Consider the following 19,574-nt stretch of genomic DNA (forward strand, 5'->3'; position numbering starts at 1 on the left):
TAACTTCCAAAACCTATTTTCTCCCTCACATCTGATGCATATACTTTCTGCCCCCCTCCACTACCTCTCAGCAAGCTGAACTCATTGCCTTAACTTGAACCCTCACTCTTGCAAAAGGACTACATGTCAATATTTATACTGACTCTAAATATGCCTTCCATATCCTGCACCACCATGCTGTTATATGGGCAAAAAGAGGTTTCTTCACTACACAAGGGTCCTCCATCATTAATCCCTCTTTAGTAAATACTCTTCTCAAGGCTGCTTTACTTCCAAAGGAAGCTGGAGTCATTCACTGCAAGGGCCATCAAAAGGCATCAGATCCCATCACTCAGGGCAACACTTATGCTGATAAGGTAGCTAAAGAAGCAGCTAGCGTTCCAATTTCTGTCCCTCACTGCCAGTTTTTCTCCTTCTCATCAGTCACTCCCACCTACTCCACCACTGAAACTTCCACCTATCAATCTCTTCCCACACAAGGAAAATGGTTCTTAGACCAAGGAAAATATCTCCTTTCAGCCTCACAGGCCCATTCTATTCTTTTGTCATTTCATAGCCTCTTCCATGTAGGTTACAAACCGCTAGCCCATCTCTTAGAACCTCTCATTTCCTTTCCATCATGGAAATCTATCCTCAAGGAAATCACTTCTTTTTTTTTTGAGACGGAGTCTTGCTCTGTCGCCCAGGCTGGAGTGCAGTGGCGCAATCTCGGCTCACTGCAAGCTCCGCCTCCCAGGTTCACGCCATTCTCCTGCCTCAGCCTCTCCGAGTAGCTGGGACTACAGGTGCCCGCCACCACGCCCGGCTAATTCTTTGTATTTTTAGTAGAGACGGGGTTTCACCATGGTCTCGATCTCCTGACCTCATGATCCGCCCGCCTCGGCCTCCCTCCCAAAGTGCTGGGATTACAAGCGTGAGCCACCGCACCCGGCCAGAAATCACTTCTTAATGTTCCATCTGCTATTCTACTACTCCTCAGGGATTGTTCAGGCCCCCTCCCTTCCCTACACATCAAGCTCGGGGATTTGCCCCTGCCCAGGATTGGCAAATTAATGTTACTCACATGCCCCAAGTCAGGAAACTAAATTACCGCTTGGTCTGGGTAGACACTTTCACTGGATGGGTAGAGGCCTTTCCCACAGGGTCTGAGAAGGACACTGCAGTCATTTCTTCCCTTCTGTCAGACATAATTCCACAGTTTGGCCTTCCCACCTCTATACAGTCCAATAACGAACAGGCCTTTACTAGTCAAATCACCCAAGCAGTTTCTCAAGCTCTTGGTATTCAGTGGAAACGTCATACCCCTTAACGTCCTCGATCTTCAGGAAAAGTAAAACAGACTAATGGTCTTTTAAAGAAACACTTGACCAAGCTCAGCCTCCAACTTAAAAAGACTGGACAGTACTTTTACAACTTGCCCTTCTCAGAATTTGGGCCTGTTCTTGGAATGCTACAGGGTACAGCCCATTTGAGCTCCTGTATGAATGCTCGTTTTTATTAGGCCCCAGTCTCATTCCAGACACCAGCCCAACTTGGACTGTGCCCCAAAAACTTGTCATCCCTACTATCTTCTGTCTAGCCATTCTCCTATTCACCATTCTCAACTACTCATAAATGCCCTGCTCTTGTTTACACTGCCGGTTTACACTGTTCCTCCAAGCCATCACAGCTGATACCTCCTGGTGCTACCCCCAAACAACCACTCTTAACTCCCTCTTAAAGTGAATGAATAGTGTTTGCTGGCAGGGCTCCCTCCAATACTTTCACCCTGATGAAGTCCTATTCTTTACCTTAAACTCACTCTGATTCTCATTTTTGTTCTTATGCAACCCTCTACCTCTCCCCAGCTATCTCCACCACACTATCAATTTCACTCACTCTCTCCTAGCCATTTCTAATCCTTCTTCAACAAACAATCACTGGCTTTGCATTTCTCTTTCCTCCAAAATTGCCGAGGCCTCGACTTACTGCTAAAAAGGGGACTGTATATTTTTAAATGAAAAGCGTTGTTTTTACCTGAATCAATCTGGCCTAGTATATGACAACATAAAAACTCAAGGATAGAGCCTAAAAACTTGCCAACCAAGCAAGTAATTACGCTGGACCCCCTTGGGCACTCTCTAATTGGATGTCCTGAGTCCTCCCATTCTTAGTCCTTTAATACCTGTTTTTCTCCTTCTCTTATCTGGGCCTTGTGTCTTCTGTTTAGTTTCTCAATTCATCCAAAACCATATCCAGGCCATCACCAATCATTCTATACGACAAATGCTCCAATAACCCCACAATATCACCCCTTAACATAAAATCTTCCTTCAGCTTAATCTCTCCCACTCTAGGTTCCCATGCCACCCCTAATCCCGCTAGAAGCAGCCCTGAGAAACATCACCCATTATCTCTCCATACCACCTCCCCAAAATTTTCACTGCCCCAACACTTCAACACTATTTTATGTTATTTTTCTTATTAATATAAGAAGATAGGAATGTCAGGCCTCTGAGCCCAAGCTAAGCCATCATGTCCCCTGTGACCTGCACGTATACATCCAGATGGCCTGAAGCAAGTGAAGAATCACAAAAGAAGTGAAAATGGCCAGTTCCTGCCTTAACTGATGACGTTACCTTGTGAAATTCCTTCTCCTGGCTCAGAAGCTCCCCTACTGAGCACCTTGTGACCCCCGCCCCTACCCACCAGAGAACAACCCCCTTTGACTGTAATTTCCACTACCTACCCAAATCCTATAAAACAGCCCCACCCCTATCTCCCTTTTCTGACTCTCTTTTTGGACTCAGCCTGCCTGTACCCAGGTGATTGAAAAGTTTATTGCTCACACAAAGCCTATTTGGTGGTCTCTTCACTTGGAAGCACGTGACACAAACTATGTTAAGAACCTAAGAGACTAACAGCATCCTTGATCCCATCTCCATGAGGAAATGGGTTGGCACTGCAGAATGAGGCAATCCCCACATTCAGTTTTGCCAGACACTACTCCTCAACAACTGAAAGTGGACAACTGAAAGGCATCTAGAGTGTGTGTCTATCAGAGATCTCATTTTGGAGGTGGGGGGCTTATGGTCAAGATAATCTCCTCTGTTCCCTAGGGGCTTCCTCAGTCTCTAGTCTCAGGCCACACAGACCATGAGGGGTGACAAATGGATCTGCATGGGAAATACCAGGGAGGGAGAAAGAAACAATGCATGCTCCCCTGCTGCCCTACCCTCTCCACCCTCCTCAAAGATTCTGAAAGAATTGAGTTGGTGAGTGTGAATATTTTGCAGCAAGTTTTATTATTAGCCCTGAGAACAAAGGCTTCCCTTGCTCCCCTGCTGCCTTAGCTCTTTCCAGAATCTGCCTGGCTCCACCTTCTCCCATTGGCTACCAGGGAGGGCCAGGCTTCTCTGCCAGCCTCCACAGCCACAAACTGTCCTTAAGTGAAGGAGCAATGGGGCGATGGGACGAGGGAGTCCTCACTCCAGGGGAACTGGCTGGTTGCTGCCGAACAACTGCTCATTGTTTCTAGGCCACTCTGCAGTTCCCTCTTCTCTCCCATGTGAGTGACAGAAGCTGGGTGGATGGCAGAGCTGCTGCATTGTTTAGGAAAAATGGATTCGACACATGGCAATTCAGTGGTTTCTTAAGCAGAGCGCAGCACTGCAGTCTCGATAAGGTTTTAGGCTTGTTTACAAGCTGTAAACCAAATTGTTACACTGTGAACCTAGCAAAGCAGGGGCTAATGTTTCCATTCCCAATGGGTAAATTGAGGCTGGAAATTGCAGACTATCACAATTCAAAAGGACTAGCCCAGTTGTCTGGTAGTAAAGAAACAAAAAAGGACCAGAGAGAGCAAAGGAAGGTGATCAAGATCGCAGGCTGGCATCCAGGGCTAGAGCTCTGGTCCTATGGCCATGAGCAGAAGTGCTTTTTTTTCTGTTACGTGCATTCTCCATGTTGTCCAAGCCTTTCCCCCAATTCTTCACTGTCCCCTTTCAGTGCTGACTTTTCTCAGCCGTGACTTTCTCCTACCTCGCATTTCTATCCTGCATTATCTGAAAGCTCTGTAGAAGGAAGAGAGGCCAATCTGGGAGATAGGCTCCCTCAGGAAACAGGCTGGAGCTCATAAGTGCTGCCCAAAAAACAAAAAGTGACAAGCGTATGTATGCAAATTGGAGTTCCTAAGTGAATTCTAAGGGGAGGCCAGGGAAAGCCAAGGTCATTACAGGGAGCTGATTCCAAGGAAAGCGACATGGGTGGACAAGCCTTTAGGAGATCACTTTCCTGAGCTACAGAGAGGCCTCTGAGGCTACTGGGTGGAATACGGCAGTGGGGACTGCTGGGATGGGAAGTGAGGGAGAGGAAGCATTCATCTGGCTTGGAGAGGATACAGACCGTTAAATTTTAAATGTAGGAGGCTGTTAGCCTGAGGCTGTGACTGCACTTTGAGTTGCTTTCTAACAAACTGCAACCTAATTTAAGAGCACAGGACTACCTCATCCGAATTCTCAGATATTGCATATTCAGTTCCAGACCACTGCAATAAAGCAAATATCACAGTAAAGTGAGTCATATGAATTTTTAGTTTCCCAGTGCATATAAAAGTTATGTTTACACTACACTGCCATCTATTAAGTGTGTGATTTCATTATGTCTAAAAATAGTATACATCTTAATATTAAAATATTCTATTAATTACTAAAAAATGCCAATGATCATCTGACCCTTCAGCAAGCCGTAACCTTGTTGCTGGTAGAGGGTCTTGCTTCCATGTTGATAGCTGATGACTGATCAGGGTAGTGGTTGCTAATGGTTGGTGTGGCTGTAGCAATTTCTTAAAACAAAACAATAAAGTTTGTGCAATGATTGACTCTTTCATGAAAGATTTATCTGTAGCTTTCAATGCTGCTTGATAGCATTTTACCCACAGCAGAACTTCTTTCAAAATTTGAGTTAATCCTCTCGATCCCTACTGCCACTTTATCAATTAAGTTTATGTAATAGTCTAAATCTTTGGTTGTCATTTCTACAATGTTTACAACCTCTTCACCAGGAGTACATTGCATCCCAGGAAACCAATTTCTTTGCTAATCCATAAGAAATAACTGCTCATTTTTTTTTTTTTTTTAAGACGGGGTTTTGCTCTTGTTACCCAGGCTGGAGTGCTATGGTGCAATCTGGGCTCACTGCAGCCTCCACCTCCTGGGTTCAAGCGATTCTCCTGCCTAAGCCTCCCCAGTAGCTGGGATTACAGGTGCACTCCACCTGGCTATTTTTTATATTTCTAGCAGAGACAGTGTTTCACCATCTTGGCCAAGCTGGTCTCAAACTCCTGACCTCAGGTGACACACCTGCCTCAGCCTCCTAAAGTGCTGGTATTATAGGCGTGAGCCACCGCACTCGGCCTCATTTGTTAGTTTTATCACAAACAGCAATTCCATGACATCTTCAGGCTTCACTTCTAATTCTAGTTCTCTTGCTATTTCCACCACATCTGCAGTTACTTCCTCTACTGAAGTCTTGAACCCTTCAAAGTCATCCATGAGGGTTGGAATCAACAACTTCCAAATTCCTGTTAATGTTGATATTTTGACTTCACCCGTGAATCACAAATGTTCTTAATGACATCTAGAATGGTGAATTCTTTCCCGAAGGTTTTTTATTTACTTTGCCCAGATCCATCCATTTTGTAAAGCCTTACGAAATGTATTTCTTTAACAATACAACTTATAAGTTGAAGTTACTCCTTGATGAGCTGCAGAACAAATGTTTTGTTAGCAGACATGAAAAAAATTAATTGTCTTTTACATCTCCATCAGAGCTCTTGAGTGGCCAGGTGCATTGTCAATGAACAGTAATATTTTGAAAAATAGTTTTTTTTTCTGAGCAGTAGATTTCAACAGTGAACTTAACATATTCAGTAAACCATGCTATAAAAAGATGTGCTGTCATCTCTCCAGGCTTTTTTCCATCTATACATCATAAGCAGAATAGTTTTAGTATAAATCTCAAGGGCGCTAGGATTTTTGGAATGGTCAATGAGGATTGTCTTCAACTTAAACCTCCAACTGCATTAGACACTAACAAGAGTCAGGCTGTCCTTTGAAGCTTGAAGCCATGTATTGATGTCTCCTCTCTATTTATGAGAGTCCTAGATCGGATCTTCTTCCAATAGAAGGTTGTTTTACTTACACTGAAAATTCGTTGTTTAGTGTAGCCACCTCCATCAATTACCCTAGCTAGATTTTCTGGATAATTTGCTGGAGCTTTTACATCAGCACTTTGCTGCTTCACCTTGCACTTCTATGCAACAGAGATAATGTATTTCCTTAAGCCTCATGAACCAACTTCTGCTAGTTTCAAACTTTTTTCCTGCAGTTTCCTCACCTCTCTCAGCCTTCACAGAGCTAAGAGTTTTATGAAGTTCATAGAAGAGAGAATCTTTGTCTGGATTAGGCTTTGGCTTAAGGGAATGTTGTGTCTTATGTGATCTATCCAGATCACTGAAACTTTCTTCATATCAGCAATAAGGCTGTTTCAGTTTCTTATCAATTGTGTGTTCACTAGAGTAGCAAGTTTAATTTCTTTTAAGAATTTTTCCTCTGCATTCACCACTTGGCTGTTTGGTGCAAGAGGCCTAGCTGTTGGACTATCTCAGCTTTTGATATGGCTTCTTCACTAAGCCTAATCATTTTTAGCTTTTGATTTGAAGTGAGAGATATGCGACTCTTCCTTTGGCTTAAACACTTAGAAGCCATTGCAGGGTTGTTAATTGGCCTAATTTCAATATTGTTGTGTTTCAAGAAATAGGGAGGCTGGAGGAAAGGGAGGAAGATGAGGTGGGGGGACAGCCAATCGATGGAGCAGTCAGAAAACACACACAACCTTTATCAATTAACTTTGCCATCACGTTTGGGCAGTTTGCGATGTCCCAGAACAAGTACAATAGTAACATTAAGGATCACTGATCACAGATCACCATAGCATGAAAAAGTTTGAAGTATTACGAGAATATCAACAATGTGACACAGAGCACATTGAAGGAGCACATGTTATTGGGAAAATGGTGCTAATAGACTTGCTCCATGCAAGGTTGCCACAAATCTTTGATTTGTAATAAGTTCAATATCTGCAAAGTACAATAAAACACAACAAAATGAGTATGCCTGGAACTTTTTTTGTAACAAAAGCCAATTACAAATAGTTAAACTTCAACCAATCACAGGCAGCCAACTCATCACATCATGCCCAAAAAAGGCAAATGCTTCATCACACCATATCCAAATAAGGCAGATTCCTAGCTATCAGATGATGTCTCTACTTAGCTTCTGTGTGTAGCCTGTAAAATCTCACTGCTCACACTGCTTGGCTGAGCTTTCTGAACTTTGTCTGGTTCTGTGTAGTATTAGTCAACAGAGTTCACATTAGTCAACATTAGTTCTCCAGAGGGAAATTACTAATGGGATATATGTATATATGAAAGGAGTTGAGTAGGGAGAACTGGCTCGCACGATCTCAAGGCAGAGTCCCACAATAGGCCCCCTGTAAACTGAGGAAGAAAAGAGCCAATAGTCCAAAAGGCTCAAAAGCAGGGAAGCCGACAGTGCAGCCTTCAGTCTGTCACCAAAGGCCCGAGAGCCCCCGGCAAACACTGGTGTAAGTCCAAGTGTTCAGAGGCCAAAGAACCTGGAGGCTGATGTCCAAAGGCAGGAGGAAAGGGAGGAAACATCTGGCATGGGAGGAGGATGAAAGCCAGAAGACTCAGTAAGCCAGCTTATCCCACATTTTCCCACCTTCTTTGTTCTAGCTGAGTTAGCAACCAACTGAATGGTGCCCACACACATTGAGGGTGGGCTTTCCTCTCCCAGTCTACTAACTCAAATGTCAGTCTCCTCTGGAAACTGCCTCGCAGACACACCCAGAAACAATACTTTACCCCCATCTAAGCATCCTTCAATCCAACCAAGTTGACACCTAATGTTAACCATCACATTAATGCTGACTGATTCATGAATCATTCTTTGCTCAAATAAATTCTTTTAAATCTAATTTGTGTGAATTTTTAACAAGGTCTCCAGAGTTGCTGAAATCTAGGGATTGGGTATTTATTTCATGTTAGCTCTGCTCAGGTATTTGGCTCTAGTTAGATTCAGAGACAGCTCAAGAGCACCCTGAGAGTTTCCTCATTGTTTAAAATGGGGATAATAATATAAAGGTTGCTTTCCTCTCAAGTTATTGTTGTGAAGATCAGACAAAAGAATAAGAGAGTGCTTTCTAAACCAAGTCAAATATATACCAGGGAATTATATTTTTTTTACAAGTTGCAGTTATGGCACAGCTACTTCTTTTTCATATTCCACCGCTCCCTAAACTTACCAGTTATTGTACCAACATTTTAAGAAAAAAATACATTGTTCTGCATTTTAACCTGTTGACTTTCAACAGGGTGAGTCAGGATGCAGTGACCTGTGTAAGAGTGCCTTCTGATCTTGGCACATGCAGGAGGAATAGAGAAATCTACAGAGGACTCAGAGTAAAGAAACCTTGATTCTTGTCTCATCATGGCTCCAACCTGCTTCCTGACCCTGGACAAGTCTCTCTCCATCTTTCAGCCTCAGTGTTCTCATCCACTTCCAATTCCACCTGCAGCAACCCACATCTTCTATCTACCCCTTTCCGGCCATAATTTGTCTCCATAGAACTTACCCTATTTCACATTTTATGTTTACTTATTTAACGTGTTCATTGTCTCTTTCTCTTTAGTAGAATGTAAGCTCATGAGGGAAGGTATCTTTGTCCTTTTTATCCACTAGTATATCCTCAAGGGCTAGAATAGTGCTTTATGCCTGAGTCGCTCTGTGACTAAATACATGAACGAATGAAGACTAAAGATATTAAACTAGATTACCTCAGATTTACCAATGTTAATTGTTTGAATCTTTGATTTAATCATGAGGTATTTTTCCATGTGGTTTCTTTCTACCTTGCATTATCTTCCCCCAAATGAATTATAAGAAATACTTCCACATTCAGTGAGCTTAAAAACAGCCAGAATGATTCAAGTTAGATCTAAAGGCTTTCTTATACATTGAAATGAATTCTACGTCAGTTCCTACAACAGAAATAGATCTCAATTTTTCCATTTGAATACAACATGTTTCTCAATGTATATCACTACTAGAATGCAGGCACTGGGCCCTTCTATTCAGACATATGCCCAAAGAAACAAGGTAAGCAATTTGAAGGTAGAGCCTTAGAAGCTACCCGATGGAACAGTATGAGGGAAGCCTGGGCCCATTTCCTGTCCTTGAGGAGTCTAGTTCTTCAGAAGGAACTGATCCTGCCCAGTTGCAAAGAGATGGTTGAGATTATTTTTTTGCCAAGTTTATCTGTTACTAAAAATGCCTTTAAAATGCATTGGGCTGTGCTATAGATTTGAGTTTGTTCCCTCTGAAACTCATGTTGGAATTGTATCCCGAGTGTGGCAGTGTTGGGAGGTGGGGCCTAGTTGGAGGCTTTTGGGTTATAAGGGAAGACCCCCTCCTAAATAGATTAATGTTCTCTTGTGTGGGCGAGTTCTTCTTCTCTCTTGTTCTCATAGGAATAGATTAGTTCATGGGAGAGTGGTTTGTTAAAAAAAGCCTGGCTTCCTTGGTTTCTCTCTCTTGCTTCCTGTCTCACCATGTGATATGTTTGCACGACCTGCCTTTCTATTTTCCACCATGATTGGAAGCAGCCTGAGGCCCTCACCAGATACAGCTGCCCAATCTCAAACTTTCTAGCCATCAGCATTGTGAGGTAAAAAAACCTCTGTCCTTTATAAAAATTACTCAGCCTCACATATTCTATTATAGCAACACAAAAAAGACTAAAAGACTATTTCAGTTTGTCCAGTGGGTGTCAGGATGACTCAGCTGAAGAAAGAGCAGACTGAGTAGGAACTGAGTCATTGCTTACATGTCTAAGCCATGCTGTTACCTGCAAAGAACGCAGAACGGATGTTCTTCCTGCCAGAGAATGGGAGGAGAGAAAGAGCTAAGATTTCAGTATAACAAAGTTAAGACAGGACCCAAAAGGGAACTAACTGTCACTAATAATAAGGAAGCACATGACGATTACTGAGCAAGTGCTAAAAACTTCTGCTTTGGAAATCCTTGCAAACAAAAATTTTCCACAGAATTCAAAAGGCTGGGAGTTCAGAAAAACCTTTAAGAATTCATGGCAATTAAGAAATGTGGGCCGGGCGTGGTGGCTCATTCCTGTAATCCCAGCATTTCGGGAGGCCGAGACAGGTGGATCACCTGAGGTCAGGAGTTCCAGACCAGCCTGGCCAACATAGTGAAACCACGTCTCTACTAAAAATACAAAAAATTAGCCGGGTGTGGTGGTGGGTACCTGTAATCCCAGCTACTCGGGAGGCTGAGGCAGGAGAATCACTTGAACCTGGGAGGTGGAGGTTGCAGGGGGCTGAGATTTGTGCCATTGCACTCCAGCGTGGGCAACAAGAACAAAACTCTGTCTTAAAAAAAAAATGTGATTAAAAATCAAATATGCATGTAGAAAGTTAGAAGTATTGGGAGTAGAAAGGGATGATTAATTCCTGATGATCAATTTTTGAGGTCCTACCCAAGAGTCTATTATACTTTCTTCTTAGAAGAAAAATGGTTGAAACCTCTTCATCCTCAATGTGTCTGTACCCCTGTGAAAGGGAAATAAAATCTCAGGACCCCAACTCACTATACCAAAGGGAAAAATAAAGCTTTGAAACTGAGTCATGTAAAATGCTAACTTTACTTTTGTTCCTAAACAAATAGTTATGAGACAGGAGGACATACATCTACTCAAGGGGCCTCCCTCACCCTGACAATGTAAATTAACAGCTTATCTTTACAGGTATGGAACAAAAGGAAACTAAAAATTGTCCCCCTGTCCACCCTGAGATGAATGCATATTTGACTTCTGCTTTTTGTTTACTTTACCTTAAGCAAAGTACAGATTTATGAAGTGCAAGACAAATATATAATTGGCTATTCCTCTATCTTTTCCTTTTCACATGTAACAGGTAGATTCAGTGATGGCTAACCCAAGCCACACAAGAATGTGATCATAGTCTCCCTTTTTTTTTCCTTCCTCCTTTCCCCACCCACCCACTTTTTCCACTTTAAATATTGAAGCCCTCAAAATGCTCTTTGGAAAAATTGTGGGCCACAGATCCTACCGTGGCTTGTGTCTCTTCTTCCTAGGGACAACCTCAACCTTGACAGAATGAACCTTTAAATTAATAGAGACACTGATTTTGGTTTACAAATTGGCAACCATGATGAAATTCTGAATGGAGGTGGCCCTTGACCTGTGGCAAATCTCCTAACAGTGCCTGATACCAACTTGGGCTATTTTTATTGCTCGAACCAATAGGACAACTTGCTGAGGTCTGGGAGTTTCATCCTCTCCAGTGAAGCCTTGATCCCCCAAAACTGGAGTGAGATCTAAGGTTTATTTTCCTATTACAGTTCCATTCTGGAGTTCTGCTTGCTTCTGGAAAGGAAGGTGACTTTTCCTGCTTTTGCAATGGTAGAGAGCAGTTTTAGCCTGAGCCTCATTCCTGGATAACAGCTAAGTTGAGATTTTGTCTTAAAAATTCTCTTTAATGACTAAGTTAGTGCCAGAGGTATTCAAACCAGAGTGACTCCATCTTGAATAGGGGATGGGTAAAATTACGCTGAGACCTGCTGGGCTACATTCTTAGTCACACGATGAGAAAGAAGGTTGGCACAAGATAAAGGTCACAAAGATCCCACTGATAAAACAGGATGCAGTAAAGAAGCCAGCCAAAACCCAACAAATCCAAGATAGCAATGAAGGTGACCTCTAGTCATTCTCATTGCTCATTATACACTAATTATAATGCATTATCATGCTAAAAGACACTCCTAACAGCACCATGACAGTTTAGAATGCCATGGCAATGTCAGGAAGTTGCCCTGTATGGCCTAAAATGGGGAGGAACCATCAGTTCCAGGAATTGCCTTCCCCTTTACTGGAAAACTTATAAATAATCCACCCCTTGCCTAGCATATAATCAAGAAATAACAATAAAAATAGCCAAACAACATCCCTTAGGGCTGCTCTGTCTTTGGAGTAACCACCCTTTTATGTTTTTACTTTCTTGATAAACTTGCTTTCACTCTACTGTGTGGACTCTGTGGACTCACCCCTAATTTTTCTTTCATGAGATCTAAGAACCCTCTTTCCACTAACATAAAGATTGACAACCAGCTATTCTTAACTTCTCCTTACAATCAGAGTCCTCAGTAATCATATAAATTGTATGTGCCCTTCCATAGTTAAGTCATAACCTTATTAATAACCTTATTAATGCTTATTGGCTTCATTGGGGAGGTTACCCTTTGTAAAGGTGCTCAAAAGCCAGAAATATCAGCTATTTGCCTCAGCTAAAATCTGGTAATAATGAGACAGCCAGGTGGGAAGGGCTCCCTGGCAAAACTCCAGCTGGCCTGCACACTGGGAGGAGTGCACTCTGGGGTGGAGGCACAGAAGTTCATGCCATTTGCAGTGGGGAGGAGCCTGGCATCTCCTCTTCCTGGGTGGAATCTGGGATTCAGTCTGCAAGGCAGAAACACACTCTCTCACTTCACCAAGAGTCTCTGTTTTTCCATTTTTCCCCCCTTTTCACCCAATAAAATCTTTACTTGTCAGGCCTCTGAGATTTTGTGCCACTCCAACACTTCACTACTTCGTTTTATTTTTCTTATTAATACAAGAAGACAGGAATGTCAGGCCTCTGAGCACAAGCTAAGCCATCATGTCCCCTGTGACCTGCATGTATACACCCAGATGGCCTGAAGCAACTAAAGATCCACAAAAGAAGTGAAAATAGCCCTCATCTTTACCCACCTGAGGAAATTCTCTACTTTCTAGACAGATTTGGTGAGAACTCCCCAGACATTTCACACCAACAAGCTGCCACACTTCTCTGCATCTACTTACAGCACCTTTCTCCTTATGTCAATTGCACCCCCCCACCCCATATTTGGACCCCTAACCACAAAAACAACTATCCTATCCCTGTTGCCACTCCTTTGTGCATCTCCCAACAACAGCCTACTGGAATCCCTTTAGGCAACCTTCCACTGTCCACTTGTTCCTTTACTCTTTATCTCCAGAACCCAGCCACACACATTATCAAACAGATGGTAGCATTCCCGCTTCACATTACTGATAAGACCTCTATCATTACTGACAAACTAAAAAACATTGGCAGTGACTATTGTTTAGGAAGACACCTACCCTGCATCTCACTCCATCCTTGGGTACCCTCCGCCTGCTCATCTGAATCTCCTGCTAGTCCCTCCTCTTGCTTGCTTATACCCAGCCCCATGAATAGCAGTGAAAGGTTACTTGTAGACACTATGTGCTTTCTCATACACCATGAAAACTGAACCCCTCCCTCTACACAGTGGCACCACCAATCCCCATTACAGCCTCTAACAGCTGCTGCCTTTGCTGGATCTCTAGGATTTTGGGTGCAGGATTCCTCTTTCAGTACACCCTCTCACCTTTTCACTTTAAATTTCCAGTTCTGCCTGGCAAAAGGTCTCTACTTTTTATGTGGCTCTTTCACCTACATGTGCCTACCTGCCAACTGGACGGGCACATGTACTCTAGTCTTCCTTACCCCCAAAATCCAGTTTGCAGATGGGAACGAACAACTGCCTGTCCCCCTCATGACATCAACATGACGAAAAAGAGTCACCCCACTAATCCCTTTACTTGTGGGTCTAGGACTTTCTGCCTCCACTGTTGCACTTGGAACTGGAATAGCAGGCATCTCAACCACTGCCACGACATTCTGTACCCTCTCTAATGACTTCTCTGCTAACATTACAGATACATCACAAACTTTATCTGTTCTCCAAGCCCAGGTTGACTCTTTAGCTGCAGTTGTCCTCCAGAACTGCCAAGGCCTTGATTTACTCACTGCTGAAAAAGGAGGACTTTGTATATTTTTAAATGAAGAGTGTTGTTTTTACCTAAATCAATCTGGCCTGGTATATGACAACATAAAAAAACTCAAGCATAGAGCCCAAAAAGTCACAACCAAGCAAACAATAATGTTGAACTCCCTTGGACACTCTCTAGTTGGATGTCCTGGGTCCTCCCAATTCTTAGTCCTTTAATACCTATTTTTTTCCTTCTTTTATTTGGACCTTGTGTCTTTCATTTAGTTTCTCAATTCATACAAAACTGCATCCAGGCCATCACCGGTAATTCTATATGACAAATGCTCCTTCTAACAACCCCACGATATTAATCCCTTACCCCAAAATCTTTCTTCAGTTGAATCTCTCCCACTGTAGGTTCCCATGCTGCCCCTAATCCCACTCAAAGCAGCCCTGAGAAACATTTCCCATTATCTCTCCATACCACCCCCAAAACTTTTTGCTGCCCCAACACTTTACCACTATTTTGTTTTATTTTTCTTATTAATGGCCTGAAGCAACTGAAGATCCACAAAAGAAGTGAAAATAGCCTTAACTGATGACATTCCACAATTGTGATTTGTTTCTGCCCCACCCTAACTGATCAATGTACTTTGTAATCTCTCCCACGCTTAGGAAGGTTTTTTGTAATTCTCCCCCCCCGGAGAATGTAGTTTGTGAGATCCACCCCCTGCCTGCAAAACATTGCTCCTAACTCCACTGCCTACCCCAAAACCTGTAAGTGTAGCAGGACAAGCAGCAGACAAAACTCCTCAGACACCGGGTTAAAGAAGGAAGTGGTTTATTCGGCCAGGAGCATCAGCAAGACTCCTGTCTCAAGAGCTGAGCTCCCCGAGTGAGCAATTCCTGTCCCATTTAAGGGCTCACAACTCTAAGGGTGTGTGTGTGAGAGGATCATGATTGATTGAGCAAGCAAGGAGTATGTGACTGGGGGCTGCACACACCGGTAATCAGAATGAAACAGAACAGGACAGGGATTTTTACAATGCCTTTCCATACAATGTCTGGAATCTATAGATAACATAACCGGTTAGGTCAGGGATTGATCTTTAATTACCAGGCTTAGGTCAGGCAGGCCCAGGCCTGGTTTTGGGTCTGGTTCCTTGGTTTCAGGTCTGGTTCCTAGGCACCGGCTACCTGCCTTTAGTTTCGCTTCTTGTTCTTTTTCTGAGTATAAAACAATATGAGAGGGTCTGTCTCTCTTCTCTCATTTCCCCCCTTTGAGACTCTCACTTTTTATTAGTGGAAGTTCTCACTCTTATTTTCACTACTTATGTCTTCCTGTGCAGTAGATTGATAATGATTCATATAGTACACTTCCTTCTTAGATGAGTAGCCATTCATCTTCAGTCCGTACCCCTCTCGAATGCATCCTGAAATCCTGGGACTCCCTTTAAAAGCAGCTTTTTTCCTTGCTCCTCCATTGTTCTCTCTTCACGGATAATTGTGTCTCCATACAATGGGATACTCCCCTCAGATGCATTCTCCAAACTGGAAAGAGTTGATTTCCCAAACCCTAAACTGGTTGGCTTAGGATTGGGCTCAGGGGAAGGGAACCCAAAAGCCTGACATGCCCACCTAAGGGTAAAATTTTTACTGGTCGGGCTTTTGGCCTCGCTGTCCTCTTGCCATCTTGGATGCCCACGTGAGAGGACCCAAAATAATTTTCAACAGCCTGGGGTTCCTTTGGGAGAAACAGAAAAGTCACTACAAACTCCATTTTAGGATGAACCTCTGTTTTCCTCATGGAAACCTCAGAGTTGTAAGCAGAGAGATTCTTAAATCTAAAACTTCTCTTTATTGTCATAAGTCATGCCTCCATTTAAAGTGCTTTTCCTGGCTTTCTTAACGAAAATGTACTTACACCATTTCTTTTTTTATTTCGTTGGTTTGAGCATATAATGATCTTTTAGGCCCAACTTCTTAGCGCTGTACCTTGAGATGTAAATTCTCTGATTTCACCTAAGAGTTGTTGCTTTAGAATGTAAATTTAGAGCTGTCTAGCTGACAATTGCCTAGGGCAATGAGACAGGCTCTCAAAAAAATTGCAAGTCTACAATGGGGCAGAGAAATTTTGAAAACTGACAAAATAATAATCTTATAAATCTATAAGATCCACTTTGGTCTGCTACTATATGTCTATATATGTCAGGGGTATATAACGTTTTACTACTGAAATATATAAAAGAGCTGTAATTGGCTTAAAGATAAAAGTACTTAAATCAAATATTTTATCAGAAAAATTAAAACTTTAACTCAAATACTTTCACTTCACATGACTTTAGTAATCTTTGGTAAAGATCGTTTTTTAAATCTTTGGTAAAATAAAATAGAAACATCTTCAAATTAATTTAACAGACCAGATACTATCTCTGCTAAATGTTTTAAGATATAAAAATTTGCTTACAGATCTATTTAATGTGCATACACACCAGAGAATTTCAAGGGAATGATTATCCAATAACCCAACGACGTCCAGATGCTTATATACCCTTCTTCATAGAAGAAGGTGAGATGGGGAGTGGGTATAGGAGTAATTGATTTTCAGGGAGAATGTGCTCTAGGGGAGGTGGCAGGAAGGGGAAGAGTAGAATTTCACAGTAAACAAAAGTTGTTTCATTATGTAGATAAACTTTCCCATGTAACCCCTCTGAGTTACCCTCAGAAGAATAAATGAAAAGCCTGTCTGGATGTGATGACTCCCAGTCTTTTCTCTGGTAGTTAATATTTCCTGGTTATTTGATGAGATTACGAGGGAGAAAATCTTAAAACAATTGTATTTCTTTTGTAAAGAAGCTCCCCTACTCACAAGAGGAAATTTCTCAGTACTTGGAAAAGAAAGAAGATCAGAAAGGCAGGGGAAAGTCAGAGAGATACCTTGGTTCTGAGGGTTTTTATTTCCTTTAATTCAAGCACTCAGCATACCAAAACACCATATTTTGGAGCATATCTTCTAAGCCCCAAAATGGCATGCTACGGTACGCAAATTTTGAAATAGTTAAAACACCTAGGAATCCAACTTATAAGGCATCTGATGATCCAATCACTCGTCAAAGTCATTCTCCGATATCATGTTTGTTGTGTTAAGTGTAGAGTTGTGGCAAAATTTTGGTCAGATCAAGTCTAAGTTCTTGGTGTGTTTTTAATACTCTGATATATATATATATATATATGCAGGAGTGATTCAGAGGCATTTCTGATATACATTCTAGACATTTCTTCAAAGGGTTCCAATGGGACTGAGTGACATCACCTACATTAACATTCAGCTGAATAACTCACATCTTACTGTCTTTTTTGCGTTGCTACATTATCCCTATTCCCTCATTTCCTCACTCTCTCTTGCTCCCAAATAATCTTTTATACCCAAATCCTTGTGGTATAAAATGCACAAGCTTTTATACTTTGCTTTTAGGAAAACCCAAAACAAGAGAGAGGTTGATTTGAAGAAACGAGAAAAAACGTAATCAGTTTTTTGCACCCATGTTGTAGATTTAAACAGGATAGTCGAGTCCTTTCTTCATTAATAAATAGGTGTGTGAATACATGGGAATAAATCTAATGAAATATTTTAAGATATGTTTACTGAAAAATGCAAGCATTATGAAAAAGAAATTTTAAAAACACCTATAAAATAGAAATTCAAGGATATGCTATGTTTATGGATTGGAAAACTTAATATTTTGAAAATTGCAATCTTAGAAATTGATCTATAGATTGAATACAATCTCATTTTTAAAACTAGGAAGGTTTTCTGGTAGAAGTTGATGAGAATCTTCTAAAATTTATATGAAAATGAGAAGGGCCAAAAATAGTAATGGCACTCTTGAAGATAAAAGGCAAGGCTGAAGAACTTATCAAAAATTAGCAATTATAAAGGTACAGTAATTCTGAGGTGCAGTAATTGTTGCAAGCACAGATAAGTAGACCAAAGGGCTGATGAGAGTACAGAAGCCCACCAAGGCACATGCAATCACCTGGTTTATAACAAAAGCATCAATTGCAATACAGAGAATAAAGTTATTTGTTTTCAGTAAGTGATACTGGAACAATGAGAGTAGTATTAAACAAAAAAAAATGGATCCAACAAAAAATTCATCATGACTCTTACTTTATACAATATGCAAAACTTAATTCCAGATTGATTACATATCTCAATGTGAAAGACAAAATAATAAAGATTTTGAAAAATATTTAGGAAAATATCATCATGATTTTGGTGTATTCCTTAATACACCAAAATTAATACACCAAAGATTTCTTAAGATGCAAAAAAGTGCTAACAACAAAGAAAAGCTCTGCGGACTAGTGACCTGCAAGTATTGGGAGATCCACAGCTAAGATGTCAGGACTCCCTGGAAGCCTCGAAAGGACAGAGTCTCCAGGCTGGAGTGCAGCAGTGCAATCTCCGCTCACTGCAACCTCTGCCTCCCGGCTTCAATCGATTCTCCTGCCTCAGCATCCTGAGTAGCTGGGATTACAGACCTACGGCCAGAGCAGGGCATAAAAGATTCTTTCCAAAAAGTAATACTGAGAAGATATGGAAAATATGGACATGACAATTTACAATTAAGAAAAGGCTGTGAAAGTGTAGATGAGTGTAAGATGCACCAATGGGGTTATGATCAACTTAACCAACGTTTGACAACCACCCCGAGCACAATATTTCAGTGTGATAAATATGTGAAAGTCTTTCATAAATTTTCAAGGTCAAATAGCCATAAGATAAGACATACTGGAAATAATTCTTTCAAATGTAAAGAATGTGGCAAATTATTTAGCATGCTTTCACACCTAACTCAACACGAAAGACATCATACTAGTGTGAATTGTTACAAATGTGAAGAATGTGGCAAAGCCTGCAATTGGTCCTCAGCCCCTACTCGACATAAGAGAATTCATACCAGAGAGAAACCCTACAAATGTGAAGAATGTGGCAACGCCTTTACTGTGTCCTCAAGCCTTATTCAGCATAAGAGAATTCATACTGGAGAAAAACCCTACAAATGTAAAGAATGTGGCAAAGCCTTTAAGCAGTCCTCACACTTTGCTACACATAAGAGAGTTCATACTGGAGAGAAACCCTACAACTGTGAAGAATGTGGCAAAGCCTTCAGCCAGTCCTCACACCTCATTAGACATAAGGTAATTCACACTGGAGAGAAAACCTACAAATGTGAAGAATGTGACAAAGCTTTTAACCTCTCTGGACACCTTACTATACATAAGAGAATTCATACTGGAGAGAAACCCTACAAATGTGAAGAATGTGGCAAAGCCATTAACCAGTCCTCAGCTCTTAATACACATAAGATAATTCATACTGGAGAAAGACCTTACAAATGTAAACAATGTGGAAAGGATTTAACCAACCCTCAACCCTTACTAAACATGATAATTCATACTAAAAGGAAACCCTACAAATATGAAGAATGTGGCAAAGCTTTTAACTAGTATTCAACCCTTAGTAAACATAATTCATACTAGAGAAAAACCCTACAAATGTGAAGAATGTGGCAAAGCATTTAACAAGTCCTTAATTTTTAACGGACATAAGATAATTCA

The 19,574-nt window shown here is 41.5% G+C and overlaps 1 protein-coding gene across 1 annotated transcript; it reads left to right on the forward strand.

Annotated features, from left to right (window-relative positions):
• Positions 1 to 3,447: 3,447 nt before the first annotated feature.
• Positions 3,448 to 19,463, forward strand: LOC100592346 (zinc finger protein 723-like). Its single transcript, XM_030822797.1, has 2 exons — positions 3,448 to 3,547; positions 18,493 to 19,463. Exons 1-2 carry the CDS (start codon positions 3,448 to 3,450, stop codon positions 19,461 to 19,463), a joined length of 1,071 nt encoding a protein of 356 aa, XP_030678657.1.
• The last annotated feature ends 111 nt before the right edge of the window (positions 19,464 to 19,574 follow it).

The sequence above is a fragment of the Nomascus leucogenys genome, chromosome 11 (genome assembly GCF_006542625.1).
Source record: "Nomascus leucogenys isolate Asia chromosome 11, Asia_NLE_v1, whole genome shotgun sequence".
NCBI lineage: Eukaryota > Metazoa > Chordata > Mammalia > Primates > Hylobatidae > Nomascus > Nomascus leucogenys.

Coding starts and splice junctions, on each gene's coding strand:
- LOC100592346 (XM_030822797.1), top strand. CDS start 3,448: ATGGGACGAGGGAGTCCTCACTCCAGGGGAACTGGCTGGTTGCTGCCG. Junction 3,548..18,492: donor AGTTCCCTCTTCTCTCCCAT/GTGAGTGACAGA, acceptor CTGGGATTACAG/ACCTACGGCCAGAGCAGGGC.